Here is a 19,688-nt window from a genome sequence, read left to right as displayed (position 1 = left end):
CACTCGGCTTTTCCCCTGTCTTCAGAGTCTATGAATAAACACTTTATTTATACTGACTATGCTACAGTAAAAAAGTGCATAACAAAAGAGCACAGAGCTCACAGTATTGGGTACATGGCAATTGCCAAAATACTAATTTGTCAGGATTCTCATTCTTTTTGGACCACATTCCGCTTCCCCTTATATTAGTGGGGCTTTGGGCAACTTGGGACTGTTCCTGGTAACTGGCCCTCCATCCATCCAAGCCCCCTCCCTCATCAGCTGGGATCCACTAAGTTCTGCTACAGAGCTGGAGAGTAACAGCGCTGTGAAGGAGACCTTGCATACAAATGAGGTATATTTTAATGGCGCATATGCAGTGTAATTCATTGGAGAGGGCACATAGTGAACTGGGACTTAGAAGACCTATGTTCTGTTCCTCAGCTGTGCCAGTGACCTGCTGTGTGACCCTAGGAAGTCATTTCCCCTCTCTGTGCCTCTATTTCCCCTCTCCCCCTTTATGTCAAGGTAGACAGCCAGCTCTTTGGGGCAGGGGCGGTCTCTCACTGTGTATGTGCAGCATCTAGCACAGATGGGGCCTCAATCTCTGTTGTGGCCAGTAGGTGTGACTCCAAAAGAAATAATAGCGTATCATTGTGCACAACAAATACGCATCTCTGCGGCTGACAGTGCAGGAAAGTGCCTCGAATGTATCGGTTTTCTGGGTAGGACTGGAAGGGCTAATCATTTCTGCAGTGCACTGACTCCCATGCAAACATGGGCTGCGTCAGCTTTAGCTGTGATTTAGACTGTCTGGAAACCTTAGCTCTCGTGATAGTGCCGTGCACTGGCATCCATGTGCCATATCTCTACTATACAGAAAATACATTCTCAAGGGCTTTGGTTTGCTACAACTGGCTTCTAAATAAACCCCACAGAGACAAACTGCTGGTGCCAGCAGCACCACGTCTAATCAAAGCAAGTCATGCTTTGACATTTTTTGTGTGTGTAACCCACGCACCTCCTGGGTGTGATGTTCTGTCCCATCTAGTGGCACTGAGACCACTTAGAGAGAGATTAATGAGTCTGCTCTACAGCCTTAGCTAACAGCCAGTTGGCTTTTAGATCATGCAGTAGAGGTTCATGCACTAAGCTCCAAAGGTCCCAGGTTCGATCCCGCCTACTGGGATCTATCAGCATTGCATTTGTGACTGGGGGAGGTGGATTTCTCCATGTGACGTGGTATTCATCATTGTGGAGGGCAAATTATGGAGACCTGAGAGGCATCTTGCCTTTCCATGATGCAGAAGGGAGTCTGTATCCCTTAGAACCTGTTTTTCTCCATGCTGGTTGAGTTTAGACCTGACTTGGTTCAAGAGACCCTGTGTGGAAGCAGATTCCTCCAGCCGCTGTATAATGTGTGTGCTGTGCTCGTGTTTTATAGATGTGATGTCCAGCCACGTCCTCGTCTAGGAGAAGGAGAGAGGTGAACTGGGCTAACCAATGGGATAATCCCCTATTCCTGTCGTGCAATTTTAAAACAGGCTGGTAAGTTCTGGTTTCTTTTTTTTCTTTTCATGTTCCCTTCCTGGACAGGGAAAGCAGTACACAATTCCAGACAGTTGTGCAAGGCTTAACCATGTTGGTGAACTCCTGTGCGTGGTTCCATTAGGCCCAATAAGGTGACTTGTGCGAGTGAGCGATCCCTGAAGCGAGTAAGATTTGCACAATGGTGTAAGTAGCCCTGTGAGTAAGTAGGCACACTATCCAACAGGCTGCACAGGTACCTAAGACATCCAGGACGTGTGGGATTTCTATGATTTCTGGGCATCTCCTACTCACTGACAGCCTGGTCTGGTAACTTCACTGTGGGAGGAGCTCTGGTGACCTTCCCTGGGAGTTCAGCGGGGAGAGTGCGTGAGGGTTGGGGATTTGTTTAGCAATCTGGGCACATACCAGTACAGTGAGGTGATGCAATGTGCTCTAGTTCTGTGACTCCTGCTACAGATAACACAGTTCAACCCAAACCTATCTGCTGAGCCTGAGATTGTGACTCCGACTCCTTGGTTCTCCCCATGCTCTGGAGGAGGAAGTGATCTGCACCACCCCTATGCCTGGCACCGATTCCTTCCCCAGCCCGCTGGCCACACACACCTGTATGGGAGAGGCAGTAGCAGGCCATTGAAAGTGGTTTTTAGTGAGGGTCCCGCAGGGGTCTGTTCTTGGCCTGCCACTAATCAGTATCTTTATCAATGACCTGGAAGAACATATAAAATCATGGCTGGCAAAATGCCCAGATGAGAGACAAATTGATGGAGTGATAAACCATGATGGGGACAGGCACAGACGACTTGTGCCTCCTGATGCTGGGGGGGCACGTGACCGCCCCACATGTCTCCTGTGCCCAGCTTGGGTCCACCGGGCTCTCCCACCAGCGTCACCTGACGGGGAGGGCTGGCTGTGTCCTTCTCCCACTGCACCTCCCCGGTGCGTTTGGCTGCTCTCCCTGGCAGCCAGCCCGGGTGGGGAGCGGGACGGAGCTGCTTCTCATGTGACTGAAGCTGGCCACGCCGGGTCGCTGACTGTGCAGCGTGGCAGCTGCCTGAGAGAGCCTGGCTGGGGCAGCGGCCCCCTCTGCTCCCCGCCTGAGCCCAGCTGCCAGGGTCAGGGGCCGAACCAACTGAACACGAGCTCCTGATGCACGGCTGTAGCTAAAAGAGCTAACAGGGTTATGTAAGCAGGAGGATATCAAGTAGGGGCAGAGCAATGATAATACCTCCGTATATGGCATCAGTGACACTCTTCCTGAAATACTGTGTCAACTTCTGGCGTCCGCACTTTAATTCCTAAAACATCTGCCAATTCTTCCTGCCAAACACCTCTAAGATCCAGCCTTTCTTCTCCATCCACGTGGCTAAAACGCTTACCCAGGCTCTCCTCTTGCGTCTCAACTGCTTGCTTGCTCTGTGGCCTGAACCTATTCTGTTGTACCGCTTTCGTATCCATTCACGATACTGCAAAGATAACTTCCCTAGCTCATTGCTTTGAGTACGTCACTCTTCTTTTAGTTCCTCGCCTGGCTCCCCCTTCTTTGCTGCATCAAAGTACCTGGCTTCACTTTTAAGGTCCTTCACAGCCAATCCCTGCCCTTCCTGTCATCCCTCAGGCTGCTGAGATGCCAGTTCCGGACTCACCGCCGGTAATGATCCCAGCCTTCAACACCCAATGATTCAATTGTCAAATGAGCACTGCTGCACTCTGTCCTCAAGCCACCCCCTATGTCTGGAGGAGCTCCCCATAAGCATCTGCGCGGTCACCATGTTGCCCTGCTTCGTTTCGCTCCTTACAACTGTCTGCTGTGATCCCTACAAAAAACTCCGTGCCTAGGCTACTGGTGCAGTGGGGCGGTCGCTTGTCATGCTGACCTGTATTGTCTCATTGTTACCTGGTGCTTCCGCCTGTTGACTCTCATCTTATGCTTAGGTTGTCAGTTCTCTGTGGCACAGGCTGCCTCTTATTCTGTGTTTGTACACCCCCCCCCAGCACCGTGGAGCGCTGGTCCCTGGCTGCAAATACTGCACCCTTCGCTGCAGCTCTATCTACATAGTTTATCCAAGAGATGGTAGTCTATAAATAGGGGAGAAGATTTCTGAGGTAGAAAGCTTTTTAATCTCCTGGCCAAAGGCGTAACATCCAATTGTTGGAAGCTGAAGCTAGATAAATTCAGACTAGAAATATGGCCCAAATGTTAAACAGGGAGGTTTATTAACCTTTGGAACCACTTACTCAGGCATGTAATAAATTCTTCATTACGTGAAGTCTTTAAATGAAGCCTGATGGCTCTCTAAAAGGGAATGGCTGGGTAACATTATATCCTGGGGGTATTTGGGAGATCCGCCCACATGATCCCTTCTGGCCTGTGAAGTGGCTACCTGGAAACGCAGAGGAGTAAGAGGACCCTTTGTGCATCTATGGACCTGAGGAGATGCCCACCTCTAGGCATCCACAACACACCTTTCAGGATCCTTGGGTACTACACATGCCTATCACAACATGTGCTGTATCTCCTCCAGTGCACTAAATGCTCCAACAACAGCTATGTGGGTGAAATCAGACAATCTGCAGAAAAGGACCTGGGCATTACAGTGGATGAGAAGCTGGATATGAGTCAGCAGTGTGCCCTTGTTGCTAAGAAGGCTAAGGGTATATGGGGCTGCATTAGTAGGAGCATTGCCAGCAGATCGAGGGAAGTGATTATTCCCCTCTATTCGGCACTGGTGAGGCCACATCTGGAGTGTTGCATCCAGTTTTGGGCTCCTCACTATAGAAAGGATGTGGACAAATTGGAGAGAGTCCAGCGGAGGGCAACGAAAATGATCAGGGGGTTGGGGCACATGACTTATGAGGAGAGGCTGAGGGAACTGGGGTTATTTAGTCTGCAGAAGAGAAGAGTGAGGGGGGATTTGATAGCAGCCTTCAACTACGTGAAGAGGGGAGGGGTTCCAAAGAGGATGGATCTAGACTGTTCTCAGTGTTGGCAGATGACAGAACAAGGAGCAATGGTCTCAAATTGCAGTGGGGGAGGTCTAGGCTGGATATTAGGAAAAACTATTTCATTAGGAGGGTGGTGAAGCACTGGAATGGGTTACCTAGGGAGGTGGTGGAATCTCCATCCTTAGAGGTTTTTAAGGCTCAGCATTACAAAACCTTAGCTGGGATGATTTAATTGGTGTTGGTCCTGCTTTGAGCAGGGGGTTGGACTAGATGACCTTCTGAGGGCTCTTCCAACCCTAATCTTCTATGACTCTTCTATGAATCACTAATGATCTCACACAGGAAAATAAGACAAAAAACACCTATCATCTGTGGGTGAACTCTTTTCACAAAGCGATCACTGTCTGACCTCTCCATCTTCATCCTCAAAGGAAACCTGCACAACCCTTTCAAAAGGCAAGTCTGGAAGCTTAAATTCATAGCTCTGCTAGGCACCAAAAATCAGGGACTGAACAGAGACCCTGGATTTATGGCTTATTACAGCAATCTGTAACCCACTAACCCCCTCAGTCCTATGACTGCAGAGGTACTAACAAGCCACTCTACCTTGAATGGTCCCTTTACAATATTTGCTAACTACTTATGCTAAACAATCCATTCCACCTTGTATTTAGCTGTGAGTACCTTTCCCAGACCAGAAGAAGAGCTCTGTGTAAGCTCCACAGCTTGTGTGTCGCACCAAAAGAAGTTGGTTCCATAAAAGATATTCCCTCGCCCACCTTGTATCTTTAATAACATGAGAGTCTGGCAACAAGAGATGGTTTAAAAAAGACATTTGAGAACAGTGGTGAGCCACTCATGCCCTTCAACTTGAAAGCAGCTGCTGTCTAGGCAGAAAATAGTCTGATTCAGCAAAGCACTTAGGCCATGCCTACACTACCACTTATGTTGGCAAAACTTATGTTGCTCAGGGGTGTGAAAAAACACATCTTACAGAAGCAGACCTGCATCAGTACAGCTGTGCCGCTGTAAGCTCTCTAGTGTAGACATAGCCTTAGACACATGCTTTAAGTGCTTTGTTAAATCAGATCCTAAGCAATGTGGATGGGTGGCTTCTCCTCCTATGACGCAGATAAGGTGACACAAGCAACTTTAATGGCACCCCCTATACAAAATAATTTCTCTAATTTACACAGCTGGCAAGGTTGCATCCCTGGGAATGGACACTTAGGAAGAGAAGTTAAATGGTTTCATGCAATGCTAGTCTGACAATCAACCAGAACTGAGGCTGAAAACGTGGTGCAATTGGTAACCTTTTTGGACCTCATGACATAACCCTCATGTCACGTGCAGAAGCAGGGATTCCAATATTCTCCAGACCCAGGTCTCTTGCGGCCATCGTGCCAGTCTAGAGTTGTTTCTATTTTAATTGAATGGACGCCGTATGGGTGTCGTAGGGTCTGAACGTCCCCCAAGTTTGGGTTTGTTTGGATCTGGAACTCTTTTCTAATGATCAGTGTTGCTGGAACTGCAAAGGGGACTTACAGCATGCTTGTCTGGGAAGAGGTCATTCCTGATAAGAGCGAATACCCCCACAACATCTGGGGCATTAGACAAAGAGCAAAAGCTTTGTTTCTAAAGCATATAACTGTTTAGTTGACCTCCTTTTATAAAATAAATCTTTCCTGCTTTGGCTCATGCGCAGGGGATATAGAAATTTAAATTCACTGCAACAGACAGGATGACATCCGGGAGATAAAGTGCTTAAAGAAATGCTCTCAAAGGAAGTTTTCATCTAGGTATTTTAAAAACCTTTCCCCAAAAGGGACCTTATTTTCTGACATGCCCCAAAAACCTGTTTCTGTAACTCCCCCTCTCCCCAAGTTATACGTGGGCTAGAGGACACGATGGATGATTTTTGAAAAGAGTAGCGTGTCATTCCTCAGGTTGGTAGAAAACCAAGAAACTCTCTCGTTATTGTAAATAAAAGGCCAGCCAATAACAATAAAAATCAATAAAAAAAACAATAAAATCAATCAATAAGCCAAAAACAATAAAAAAAAATCATCCAAAGCCCAAGATTTGGTGGTGATGGGGGACTTCAACTATCCGGATATATGTTGGGAAAATAACACAGCGGGGCACAGACTATCCAACAAATTCTTGGACTGCATTGCAGACAACTTTTTATTTCAGAAGGTTGAAAAAGCTACTGGGGGGAAGCTGTTCTAGATTTGATTTTAACAAATAGGGAGGAACTCGTTGAGAATTTGAAAGTAGAAGGCAGCTTGGGTGAAAGTGATCATGAAATCATAGAGTTTGCAATTCTAAGGAAGGGTAGAAGGGAGAACAGCAAAATAGAGACAATGGATTTCAGGAAGGCGGATTTTGGTAAGCTCAGAGAGCTGATAGGTAAGGTCCCATGGGAATCAAGACTGAGGGGAAAAACAACTGAGGAGAGTTGGCAGTTTTTCAAAGGGACACTATTAAGGGCCCAAAAGCAAGCTATTCCGCTGGTTAGGAAAGATAGAAAATGTGGCAAAAGACCACCTTGGCTTAACCACGAGATCTTGCATGATCTAAAAAATAAAAAGGAGTCATATAAAAAATGGAAACTAGGACAGATTACAAAGGATGAATATAGGCAAACAACACAGGAATGCAGGGGCAAGATTAGAAAGGCAAAGGTACAAAATGAGCTCAAACTAGCTATGGGAATAAAGGGGAACAAGAAGACTTTTTATCAATACATTAGAAGCAAGAGGAAGACCAAAGACAGGGTAGGCCCACTGCTTAGTGAAGAGGGAGAAACAGTAACAGGAAACTTGGAAATGGCAGAGATGCTTAATGACTTCTTTGTTTCGGTCTTCACCGAGAAGTCTGAAGGAATGCCTAACATAGTGAATGCTAATGGGAAGGGGGTAGGTTTAGATAAAATAAAAAAAGAACAAGTTAAAAATCACTTAGAAAAGTTAGATGCCTGCAAGTCACCAGGGCCTGATGAAATGCATCCTAGAATACTCAAGGAGCTAATAGAGGAGGTATCTGAGCCTCTAGCTATTATCTTTGGAAAATCATGGGAGACGGGAGAGATTCCAGAAGACTGGAAAAGGGCAAATATAGTGCCCATCTATAAAAAGGGAAATAAAAACAACCCAGAAAACTACAGACCAGTTAGTTTAACTTCTGTGCCAGGGAAGATAATGGAGCAAGTAATTAAGGAAATCATCTGCAAACGCTTGGAAGGTGGTAAGGTGATAGGGAACAGCCAGCATGGATTTGTAAAGAACAAATCATGTCAAACCAATCTGATAGCTTTCTTCGATAGGATAACGAGTCTTGTGGATAAGGGAGAAGCTGTGGATGTGGTATACCTAGACTTTAGTAAGGCATTTGATACGGTCTCGCACGATATTCTTATCGACAAACTAGGCAAATACAATTTAGATGGGGCTACTATAAGGTGGGTGCATAACTGGCTGGATAACCATACTCAGAGAGTTGTTATTAATGGTTCCCAATCCTGCTGGAAAGGCATAACGAGTGGGGTTCCGCAGGGGTCTGTTTTGGGACCGGCTCTGTTCAATATCTTCATTAACGACTTAGATATTGGCATAGAAAGTACGCTTATTAAGTTTGCAGATGATACCAAACTGGGAGGGATTGCAACTGCTTTGGAGGACAGGGTCATAATTCAAAATGATCTGGACAAATTGGAGAAATGGTCTGAATTAAACAGGATGAAGTTTAACAAAGACAAATGCAAAGTGCTCCACTTAGGAAGAAAAAATCAGTTTCACACATACAGAATGGGAAGAGACTGTCTAGGAAGGAGTACGGCAGAAAGGGATCTAGGGGTTATAGTGGACCACAAGCTAAATATGAGTCAACAGTGTGATGCTGTTGCAAAAAAAGCAAACATGATTCTGGGATGTATTAACAGGTGTGTTGTGAGCAAGACACGAGAAGTCATTCTTCCGCTCTACTCTGCTCTGGTTAGGCCTCAGCTGGAGTATTGTGTCCAGTTCTGGGCACCGCATTTCAAGAAAGATGTGGAGAAATTGGAAAGGGTCCAGAGAAGAGCAACAAGAATGATTAAAGGTCTGGAGAACATGACCTATGAAGGAAGGCTGAAAGAATTGGGTTTGTTTAGTTTGGAAAAGAGAAGACTGAGAGGGGACATGATAGCAGTTTTCAGGTATCTAAAAGGGTGTCATAAGGAGGAGGGAGAAAACTTGTTCACCTTAGCCTCTGAGGGTAGAACAAGAAGCAATGGGCTTAAACTGCAGCAAGGGAGGTCTAGGTTGGACATTAGGAAAAAGTTCCTAACTGTCAGGGTGGTTAAACACTGGAATAAATTGCCTAGGGAGGTTGTGGAATCTCCATCTCTGGAGATATTTAAGAGTAGGTTAGATAAATGTCTATCAGGGATGGTCTAGACAGTATTTGGTCCTGCCATGCGGGCAGGGGACTGGACTCGATGACCTCTCGAGGTCCCTTCCAGTCCTAGAATCTATGAATCTATGAATAAATAAAAAGAGGGTGTTGTGTCGGTAGATGCAGAGGACAAGACTAAGACGCACACCATAGTTCCAGGGGCTGGAATCTAGTGGGTAGACACTACTTCTGCAGTCAGTTGCCTAGGGAATATATTGTATTTATATACAGACTATTTCTGGGGGGTTTAGCTGCTGTTCTATACAATGAAACCCGCCTCACCGTGGAGAGGAGATTTTGACTTGGATTGTTTTGCATGCTAAAGTTCACCGTGGGGCATATCTCTCCCCACTCCCGCAAACTCTGCCAGGCCTTGGCTAACACAGAAAGCTCCGCTAGTGCCTGCAGCAGCAGCTCATGCTTTAAGATTCCCTAGGTCCCAGGTTTGACCCCTGCTGCCAGTGAGCCACAGCGGGGCTTCATGTTACATCTACACCCACTCTGCTGCAGCCGGTCCCTTACCCCGCTCACTCTCTCTGCATCTTGCACGCACCGACTACGGCGCTCTGCCCTCCCCCACCCTCGTTTGCATGGTCAGAAGCCAGCAAGAAGCAGCTGCTGCTGCCACCTGGCTGTTTGGCAGAGGGGTTGGAGTACCAGCCATACCAGTTCTTGTAGACAGACAGGCACGGCCGTCTCTGCACACTGGTGCTCTTGCGTATCGGGGTGCTGGAGTTAGAGGTGCTGGGGATGCAGCAGCTTGGAGTGGTTTTCCTCATAGATGGGGTTTACAGTTTGGTTCAATGGCGTTCCACACCCCCACTATACAAATTGTTCCAATGCCCCTGTTGCATATTGCCTCATCTAGCCATTCCAGAGTAGCTCCAGAAATAGCACAGGGTCCATAACTACAGCTTCGAGGCTGGCTCTGGGGATAACACATGCTTATTAATTTGTAGTAACACATGGTTCATAATCAGTGTTTTTATGTAAAATCATTAAAAAGCTACATAATTAATCAACACGTTCCTCATGTTGTCAGGGACAGCTGTGCATTTAGAGTGGTATTAGTATTCCGAAGTGACAAACCCATGTGTTGGCGTTCTGCAAAATCCCTAATCCAAACCATTCTGTTCTCAATTTCCATTCTATAGCAGTCTGGTTAAGAGGCCACATGCAGTCCCTACACCATTTACAACAGCAGCTGAATTCATTACCTTGACGAGGTTATGCTCACGAAGCAGAATTGCTGCTGACTTACCACATCGATTATCTGCAGCAAAGAAAGTTGTAGCTCAACAATAAGAGGTTGGGAATCATTCACTACGGGGCGTTCAAGGCGATTGTAGTTCCTCAACAGTTCTCTATACAGACGCCTTTGGTTTTCACCCTGTTGGGAAACTTTTGGAGGGGGAAAAAAGATGGTGACATAAATCATCTGGCTCGATCAGAAAGTCATTTTATTTTTGAATCCTCCATAGTTTATTTTGATCTTCTAAAACCGAGAAGCAGATTCCCAGAAAGTAAAGACCTCCTCAAGTTTGCCCATATCTAACACGTCTTCCATTCTATGGTTTCATAAAACATTGTGCACTGCATGTGTTTCTATCACAGAGCAGCCAAAGAGCTAGCGGTATATAAGCTGGCTAGGAATCTTTAGTGCCACATGACAAAATACGCAGCTGAAGCTCTTGACATCTCTCTAAGGCAGGAAAGCCCACACGACAAACTTGCTATCAAGATGTTCCTATAGGGGTGCTGCAGGGGGTGGGAAATAGAGTTATGACTTCCCTTCCCCATGTGCTAACTAGCACACCTGGCTTCCCTGAAGTCAATGCCCAAATTCCCACTGATTTTCATTGGGGCCAGAATTTCACACCAGGGGTATAGCAGCTAAAGGAGTAGAGCTGTGGGAGGTGTTAGTTCTGTCAATGCCTTCCCTGCTGCCCCTCAACACAGGCCTGTGCCAAACAAGCACAGTCTAGCCCTATAGAAATGGCTAATCCTTCTGAAAATCCTACAGCTCTTTGCTTCGATAATCTGCGTAGCCTCAACTGCCATATTATGGAATGAAGTGGGGGGTTTAAAGTCCTTGTACTGGTTTTTTAACTTCTACTTTCCTTGGGTGCTCCTCATTCCTATGTTATGAGGCAGCGTAAATGGAAGCACCAATCTACCGTCTGAGGGTCATTCATAGTTTTGTGTACCTCCACCATATCCCTTCTCCCAATTTCATTTGTTTCTAATCTGTGAAGTCTTTCCAGACCGCTAATTTCTTTTGCTGTTTTTCACTCTGGATCTTTTCTCTTTCTGCTAGCAGTGCACATCTTTTATTTTTTTTTTTTTTTTTTTTTTTTTGAGTTAGTATGACCAGAATGAAGCACAGCATTTGAGGGGAGGGTGCTCCATTGATTTGTACAATGGCATTACAATAATTTCAGTATTGTCCTTGCACCCTGATCCTGCAAAGACTGAGCCATGTGTGTAAATTAATTTCACTGGGACTATTCATAGGCATAAGGGTACATCAATACATTAAAGATTATGAGGCCTTTGGACACTAAGATAATGGCGGTCACATAAGTGTCTAAGTCCTGGTCTACACTGGGGGGAGATCGATCTAAGTTACGCAACTTCTGCTATGTGAATAACGTAGCTGAAGTTGACGTACTTGGATCGACTTACCGTGGTGTCTTAACCGCGGTGAGTCGACTGCTGCCGCTCTCCCGTCGACTCCACCTGCGCCTCTCACAGCGGTGGAGTACAAGAGTCCACGGGAGAGTGCTCGGGGATCAATTTATCGCGTCTAGATTAGACACGATAAATCGACCCCCGCTGGATCGATCACTGCCTGCCAATCCGGCGGGTAGGGTAGACGTACCCTAAGATAGATAAATCTTTGCAGGGCTGATGTCTTAGAATGCAAGCTCTTCAGGACAGGGACTGAATTTTCATTCTACGAGGGTTCAGTGCCTAGCACAATAGGGGCTCAATCACAGACTGGGGCCTCTGGGCTCTATTGCAGTACAAATTAATAAATAACTATCATGATAATTCTCTAGTCTTAGTGCAGTGTAACTCCTTGGCTGCTTTTTTGATGCTCACTGCACATTGAGCAGATCTTTTCATTGAGCTTGTTCCTGAGTGATTACAGCTAATGTCTTTTTTTGGCAATCCAAATAAATTATGTCAGCCTGTGATCCTTTATCCAATTTTTTTGTTAACATGCTCAAAGAATCCTAGTAGACTGGAATCACAGCTTTATTTACAAATACCAGGCCTGTTTAAGCCAGCAATATCATGTACTCTTATATCTATCTTTAATTTAGTGTTCCAATTAATTTCTCTGATGCTGAGGTAAGGGATCATAACAGAGTCTCTGCTCTGTATTTCCCAGGATCACCCCTAAGGTGTTGTGTTTTTTTTTTAAGAGAGGTACACCTGCTGCACTCCTCTGTAGTAGCTGATTGAGAGAGTGTATAGCCGCTTCATTCAAGAGTTCTGAAGGAACACAAGGCAATAGCCTCTGGGCCTGGTGAGCTATTGTAATTTAAATTGTCAGATTGCATCTATATCTCTCATGGTTGCCACCTCAGTCTTGGACAGTCCCACAGCTTCATTGCCTGAAAAGACTAGCTCAGAGTTAGACATCTTCACCAATGCCTTCTGTGGTGAACCGCTGTGCAAAGAGATTGTTTGTTTAGCTTCTGGGTCATGTCTGGAATACTCTGATTCTCAGCAAACCCACAGACTTTCTTGCAAGTTGCCATCTTCTGATATGCTTGAAAAAGATCTTATTTGGTTCACATGTCTTTGTCTATTTTCTTCTCAAATTCACTCTTAACTGCCTAACTTACATTTTACTCACCATTACTTAAGTTCCCTTCTATTAGCTTCACCTAAACTGTATTTTCATTTTTTTGAAGGTAACCTCTAAGGTTTCAATAAACTCTTGGGCCTTACCGTGTGCCTGTCCCGTTCTATCTTGTTCCCATTGTTTAGGGGTAAGCATGACTCTGGTTATGATTGCATAAGTGCTTACAATCAGAGTGGAAGCTCCTCCATTTTTTTTGTCTCCTTAGCTTCGTTTAAACTGGCTTGTGTTTCTTCCCTCCCCCCACCCCCGCCCCCGCCCCCGCCCTATGTTAGTGTTTGAAAATCCCTCTATCCACAACAATGTAGACTGTACTACCATTGTGGTCCTGTAGCTTCATTAAACCAAGTTCTCCTGTGTATTACTTAGGACAGAGTCAAACATATCCTCTCCTCCTGTGTCCTCCAGACCTAGCTGTTCCAAGAAGCAATTCTTTATGGGATTGAGAAATTTCTTCTCAAAACTGTGCCTGTTAATATTTTGGCGGCTGACGTCCTCCATTATTATCTGATGTTGTGTCCTCTCTCAATGTTGCGCCATTGCTGGCACCCACTCAACTTGGAGACCAGCAACATATCCCAGCTATTATACAGCCCATTGTGTTGGGATTTGTAGCCATATGTTTGTGCGCATTTCATTTTTTTAATCTATGAAATTATGTAAATCTCCATGCAATTTGGAGCCTGCGGGCTCCTGGCAAATTGCCAAGGCAGCTGTTGGTGTCACAAATGGTTGGCCTGTTTAATCAGGCTGTCATCTCTTTTTGTTGCCGTAGCCTCCGAGCAGGAAGAGAGGTGAGATAGGGGACAGATGACACTATATTTTTTTAGAAAATACTCAGTGCTTCGGTCACCAGGGAGATGATTGGTTTTCTCTCCCTCTAAAGCCCTGAAAACTCCATGGTGTGAAGTCGGAATGAGCTAAATTGTGGCATTTTTCTGTAACAGGAGGTTGTAATTTCTGGTTCTGGGGACTGGTAGTGAGATGCAGAGAGATTCCTCTCTCAAACACAAATCTGGCCCCCGGTCTTCGGGACTGAATCTTTTTTTCCGGTGGCCAGTATGAAATTGCATCCAAAATAACTATTCGAAGAATGGTAAAGTTGAAAAGTCAATTGCTCAAAAGTGACACCAGACATGAGGTGAAACCATCATTCACTTCCCTTGTGCAGATACATTGTGGTACAGTCTTGCCTCACATGACACAGGAAGTGTGTAGCAGAACCAGGAATAGAACCCAGAGCTCTTAGGTCTTGGTCAAGGGTCTTTAAGCACAAGAAAATGGCCTCTTTCACTGTCCATTGTATGCACTAATCAGGCAAGGGTGCTATGGAAAATGTGATTATGTAATTAAAGACTGTATCGTAATGCATACTCACAAGGGGGCTGATTTCAAGTTGTATAGTCAACCTTAAATCTGGCATCTCCTGGCATTAGAATATTTGACTTTGGAACCTTAATGGCCTTTAACATAGGGGTTTTTTTAATACAATTTTCTATCTTTTTTTTTTTAATAAAGAAAGCTGTAAAACAATAATACCATTATCTAGAACAGGGGTCGGCAACCTTTCAGAAGTGGTGTGCCAAGTCTTCATTTATTCACTCTGATTTAAGGTTTCGCGTGCCAGTAATACATTTTAACGTTTTTAGAAGGTCTCTTTCTATAAGTCTATAATATATAACTAAACTATTGTTGTATGTAAAGTAAATAAGGTTTTTAAAATGTTTAAGAAGCTTCATTTAAAATTAAATTAAAATGCAGAGCCCCCCGGACCGGTGGCCAGGACCCGGGCAGTGTGAGTGCCGCTGAAAATCAGCTCGCATGCCGCCTTTGGCACAGGTGCCATAGGTTGCCTACCCCTGAGCTAGAACCACATTGACACCTGCCTGAGTTATTATCAGGATCTGAATGCAGGACCTTTAGATTTACAACACAGACTGCTAACATTTGAGACAAAGGAGTAACTGGTAGCAGTAGTAGGTTGTTATCATATGTGGACTAGCCTTTGTGGGGTGGGGAATACAGTACACGTTTTACTAGTGCTTTACTTAATCATTTCCCAGCCAGCAGTAGAACAGCCTGAATCAGAATTTCTGGATCCTAATCTTGGCTTTTTCTGTGCGGTGTGGTTACCAAGCACATTGGTTTGCCCTATTCATTCTAAAAGGTTGAGTGGGTGGGACTGTAGTCTGCCATATTAGATGTGCATGTATTCCAGCTCTGCCAGACCTTGCCGTTACCGCATTGTGGGGATAATAGTTTCTCCCTCCTATGGTGGAGGCATTAGGCCTGGCTCAAGAAAAAGGCCTGACTACACCGAAATATTACCACTAGTCAGTAGAAATGCTGAGACACTTTGGGCTGTTCCTGATTTCCAACCAAACACACCTTCCTCTAGGCGACAGAGGCGGCTGCTTCTGTTGTTCCCCATGTGGAGCCAAGCACTGGGGGGCCCATGAGCAGGCTCAGAGCAGATGAAAGGTGGTGGGAGCTGGGAAGTCCCCTTGGTGCATATGAAGGCAGTGGCACTGGAGTGTGCCCAGTGCGGTTGGAACATTCTGAGATTTTAGCAGCAAGACGAACCAAATCTGAGCATGTGCAAAGGCTTCTAACTTTGCCAGATCCAGGTAGATTTTCTGGGAGGAGCACAAGGCACCCCTCTGACCCCAGGACCATCCCCCTGCCACATTTCTAGTTTTTGCTCCAAAGCACAGAGGCACTGGAGCTCTTCAAAGAAATGGATTGGAAAAAAGTTAAATGCTGGCAGCACAATGTATTTTCCCTTAACTTTCTTCATGGAAATGGCTGACCCATTTTTGTGATTTTTTTTTTTAATTCAGCCTTAAGCAGAGAAAAAGCTTGGGCGGGGGAGAAGTCTGGCACAGTTATAAACAACTGAAAAGAGTCTTATAACTATAGGCAGTGCTGTAGATAAAATAGATGATCCTAAAGGGCTCCATGGGGAGAAAATACTGGGTGCTAATAGGCTCTTTAATCTAATGGCTGGAAGCTGTCGCTGGACAAATTCAAATTAGAACTAAGGCACAAATGTTTAACAGTGAAGGTGATTAACCGTGGGAACAAACTCCCAAGGGGAGTGGTGGATTCTCCATCTCTTAATGTCTTCAAATCAAGCCTGGGAAGAAATGCTAAAAACCAAACACAAGTTACTGGGGTAACTAGGTAAAATGTAAAGGTCTGTGATATACTGGAGATCAGATTTGATCAGCTAATGGTCCCCTCTGGCCTTAAACTCTATGAAGTCAGTAAGCAAGTGTGACAGAGTGCAGGGAGTGAGTAGGTGAGCCTGCACTCTGATCCCTTAGAGGCCAATTAGTGCCCCAGAAGAAGCTGATTGGGAATCATGAACTCAATTGGCCCATCAGTCCAGGGCTGATAAGAGGCACAGGAAAGAAGTGCAAAAAGAGAGAGAGGAGGAACAGGACTAGCTTTAATTAATTAACTGGCCTCCTAAGCTCAAAGGTGGTGGCCTCAAACCTCTATAAGTGTCTAGCCACTAGAGGGAAACAGAGCCACACTGTCCTAGGGTGGGTTGTACAGATAATACTTACTGTCCTACTCTCAAATGGTGGCTGTGAGGCTTAATTCATTGGCATTTGCAAAGTGCTTTGAAGGCCTGGGGGAGATGATGCAGTAGAAACACTCAGTGGTGCTACTGGCTCAGGTGACGTTTAGTCTAATAGGAGTTGGCAGCAGCATGCATCCTGGGAAGAACTGCCCTTTTGTGGTCCTGCGTGTTGCATAGTCTCCTTAGGCATCCGGTTCTCTGTACCCATTGGTTAGCTGCTTTGATTGTAAAGTTATTCATAGTGTAACTTTGATTTTTAAAGCCCTTAGAGATGCAGGACCTGGCTGTATCTGAGAACCTCTTGCTGGAGCCTTGTGCTCAGACAGCAGGCCCTATTTATGGACTGTACCACTGAGCATTCCTCTCCCATCCGTCCGTCCCCCTTGTCTGTTGTGCAGCCCATTGAATAGGGCGCTGGGCTGGGATCCAGGAGAGCTGGGTCCTACTTCTGGCTCTTACCTTCAGGTAATCACTTCCCCTCTTGTGCCTCTATCTCCCCTCCCACCCGTTGTCTTGTCTATGTAGAAATAAGCTCTTTGGGGAAGGTAATCTCCCCCTCTATGGGTACTGCTGCACTGCATGTAGAATACATACAGCGTGGATATACACCTCTACCACGATATAATGCAACCCGATATAACACAAATTCGGATATAACACGGTAAAGCAGTGCTCCGGGGGGTGGGGGGGGCTGCGCACTCCGGAGGACCAAAGCAAGTTCGATATAACGCAGTTTCACCTATAACGCGGTAAGATTTTTTGGCTCCCGAGGACAGCGTTCTATCGGGGTAGAGATGTAAATAGCCAGGGAGCTGGTGAGGTGCGGCTTAGGGGAGTAAAGCCACGCCTGAAGGGTGTGGGTGTGTACGTGAGTACACTCTGCTCACCCAAGCTGTGCCTCCCCCTCCAGGCCGCTATTTTTAGCCATGTAGTGTCTCACTGCCTCCCCTCTGCCAGAGCCTTTCACTGACACATATAGCTACACACCGCGGTGTGGACCCAGTGTGTAGCTACACATACACTATGTGCCACCACCAACGGTGTGTAGGGTAGACACAGCCTGTGTTTGTGCTGCACCCAGCACAATGGGCCCCTGATCTTGGGTAGGCTCTCGAGGTGCTACTGTAATATGAATTCCATCTGAATTTGGAGGTGATCCGGCTTTTGTTCTGTTGGGTCCTGGTGGGTCTGGAAATTGCTCCTCCTTGAAATCTGTCTCGGCACATCCCTTCCTGCTTCTAAATAACATCTTTTGGATTTAAAAAAAAAAGTTAGGGAGTTTTAATCTGAGCTCTGCTGGCCACATGTATTGCTTCTGCCCTTTCTTCCCCACTTCTTCTTTTTTTTAAAGATTCTTTTGGCAGGTTTTATGAGTTTAAGCTTTTAGAGGGTGATTTTATCTGAATGATTTTAATTGTGTCAACTTCCTTCCTTTTGCTTTGGCAGAGGAATTTTACACAGACAATTATTACTTGATTCATATTATTGGATATTGTCCAGTCCTCCCTGACTATCCCAAAAATATTCCTTTTCCTTCGTTATATACACAGCTCTTACCAGGTCTCCACCAATTCCCAATTCTCCGGGCATCTTTATTACATTGCTTTTGTTTGAGCGACATTTAACTCTTAAAGCAGTTCCGTAGCTGAGCGTTCTGGAATCATCATTAACTTCATTCCTCTTCCCATCACACTGCTGCTTCTCTAGTATTTTGTCTCCTGATATATTTATAAAAGCCCTTAACCCCTTAGACTATCATTAACTCATTCTACTTATTTGCTGCCCTTATGTTTTCTGTAGATGCTTTAACTGAATCTGTATATTCCTGTTGGATCCCTTCTCTCTTCCCCATATTTTTTTTCTTTTTTTTTTTTAACAATCAGATATTCTTAATTCCCCAAATTTTCCTTTCTTGAACATCAGTCTCATTATACCAGCATGTATGATTTATTTGTATAGTGAATTCAGACATCACTCAGTATGATAGGAAAGCTTATACAGCAAGACAGTATTAAGAAAACTAAAGAAGAATCTATTTGGCATTATGGAAATATCATAAAAGCCCTTCTAGAATCCTATGGGATATTTGCACTTACATATTTATCTTTCAGGTGGTTTCTCCTTAGATTCTTATAGGGTTTCTAGTTTCCACTATGATGTTTTCATATGGAATAAACAAATATAAGGATTTTTTTTCTAAGATGTGAAATAAAGAATAGTGAAACAGATAATGGGGATGATCCAGGCAAAATGGGAAAGTGTGGAGCATAAAATATGTTTTCAGGTGTGTCTGTTTTAGAATATTCACTAGGAATCTAACCCACTTTGAAGAAATGCCGCACATTCAATCCACTTTGTCAGACATGTGCATGCCTACCGTTTACTTAGTGTATTCTGCAGATTTCTGGGAATGTAAAGCATGTCATTGCCATATGTCATTTAATCTCCCAAAATACCAATATTTCCATCTGCTTTTGTTCTTATGTGTAGTCAGTGGCATGGCATTTCCCCACAATTGCAAGTCCTTTCTTTTTTTAAGTCCTTTTTCCTTTGGATTTTAGTCCATATTATATTTAAGACAAAGTGGTCTTCAAATTGTATCCTTGTTTAGAAATGAAAATGGTAACTCTCTCACATCAACTGCCTCATAATGTGTATGCATTGTACTTGAGTATTTCTTGTCTTTGGTTAAAATATCTTTCATCTCGTTCCCTTTTGTATAGTCTTTGATTCTAACCTTCAGATCTCATTAGATGAAGAATGTGAAAAAATATTCTATGTGTTCTGGACACAAGCAGTCCAGCTTTGCTGACATTTATACTGGAGTAAATGAGAGCAGAAGTTGGCCCCAGACCACACTGTAGTGACTGGTTGTTAAAGGTTGCTTGAAGATGAGATGAAAGGCTTCGGTTTAGCATAGATTTGATTAAAAAAAATGAGGAGTACTTGTGGCACCTTAGAGACTAACAAATTTATTTGGGCATAAGCTTTCGTGGGCTAAAACCCACTTCATCGGATGCATGGAGTGGAAAATACAGAAGGCAGGTATAAATAGACAGTACATGAAAAGATGTGAGTTGCCTCACCAAGTGGGGGGTCAGTGCTAACGAGACAATTTAATTAAGGTGGAAGTGGGCTATTCTCAACAGTAGAATACTTTGTAGTGGTAATGAGGTCAATGTAATCAGGGTGGCCCATTTCAAACAGTTGACAAGAAGATATGACAGGTTTCAGAGTAGCAGCCGTGTTAGTCTGTATCCGCAAAAAAAACAGGAGTACTTGTGGCACCTTAGAGACTAACAAATGTATTTGAGC

General features: G+C 44.7%; 1 protein-coding gene across 1 annotated transcript in view; it reads right to left on the bottom strand.

Annotated features, from left to right (window-relative positions):
- LOC112110887 (neuronal acetylcholine receptor subunit alpha-7-like) overlaps positions 1-19,688 on the bottom strand; it is a 108,058-nt gene that overhangs the window by 76,244 nt on the left and 12,126 nt on the right. Inside the window, exon 2 of the mRNA XM_026663330.1 lies at positions 10,172-10,311. Within this exon, the coding sequence (XP_026519115.1) occupies positions 10,172-10,311 (140 nt within the window). The remainder of the gene's footprint in view (positions 1-10,171; positions 10,312-19,688) is intronic.

This window comes from Terrapene carolina, unplaced genomic scaffold (genome assembly GCF_002925995.2).
Source record: "Terrapene carolina triunguis isolate 2854851 unplaced genomic scaffold, T_m_triunguis-2.0 Scaffold33356, whole genome shotgun sequence".
NCBI lineage: Eukaryota > Metazoa > Chordata > Testudines > Emydidae > Terrapene > Terrapene triunguis.
The sequence above is the reverse complement of the archived record's forward strand: the minus strand, read 5'-3'. Positions and strand labels throughout refer to the sequence as shown.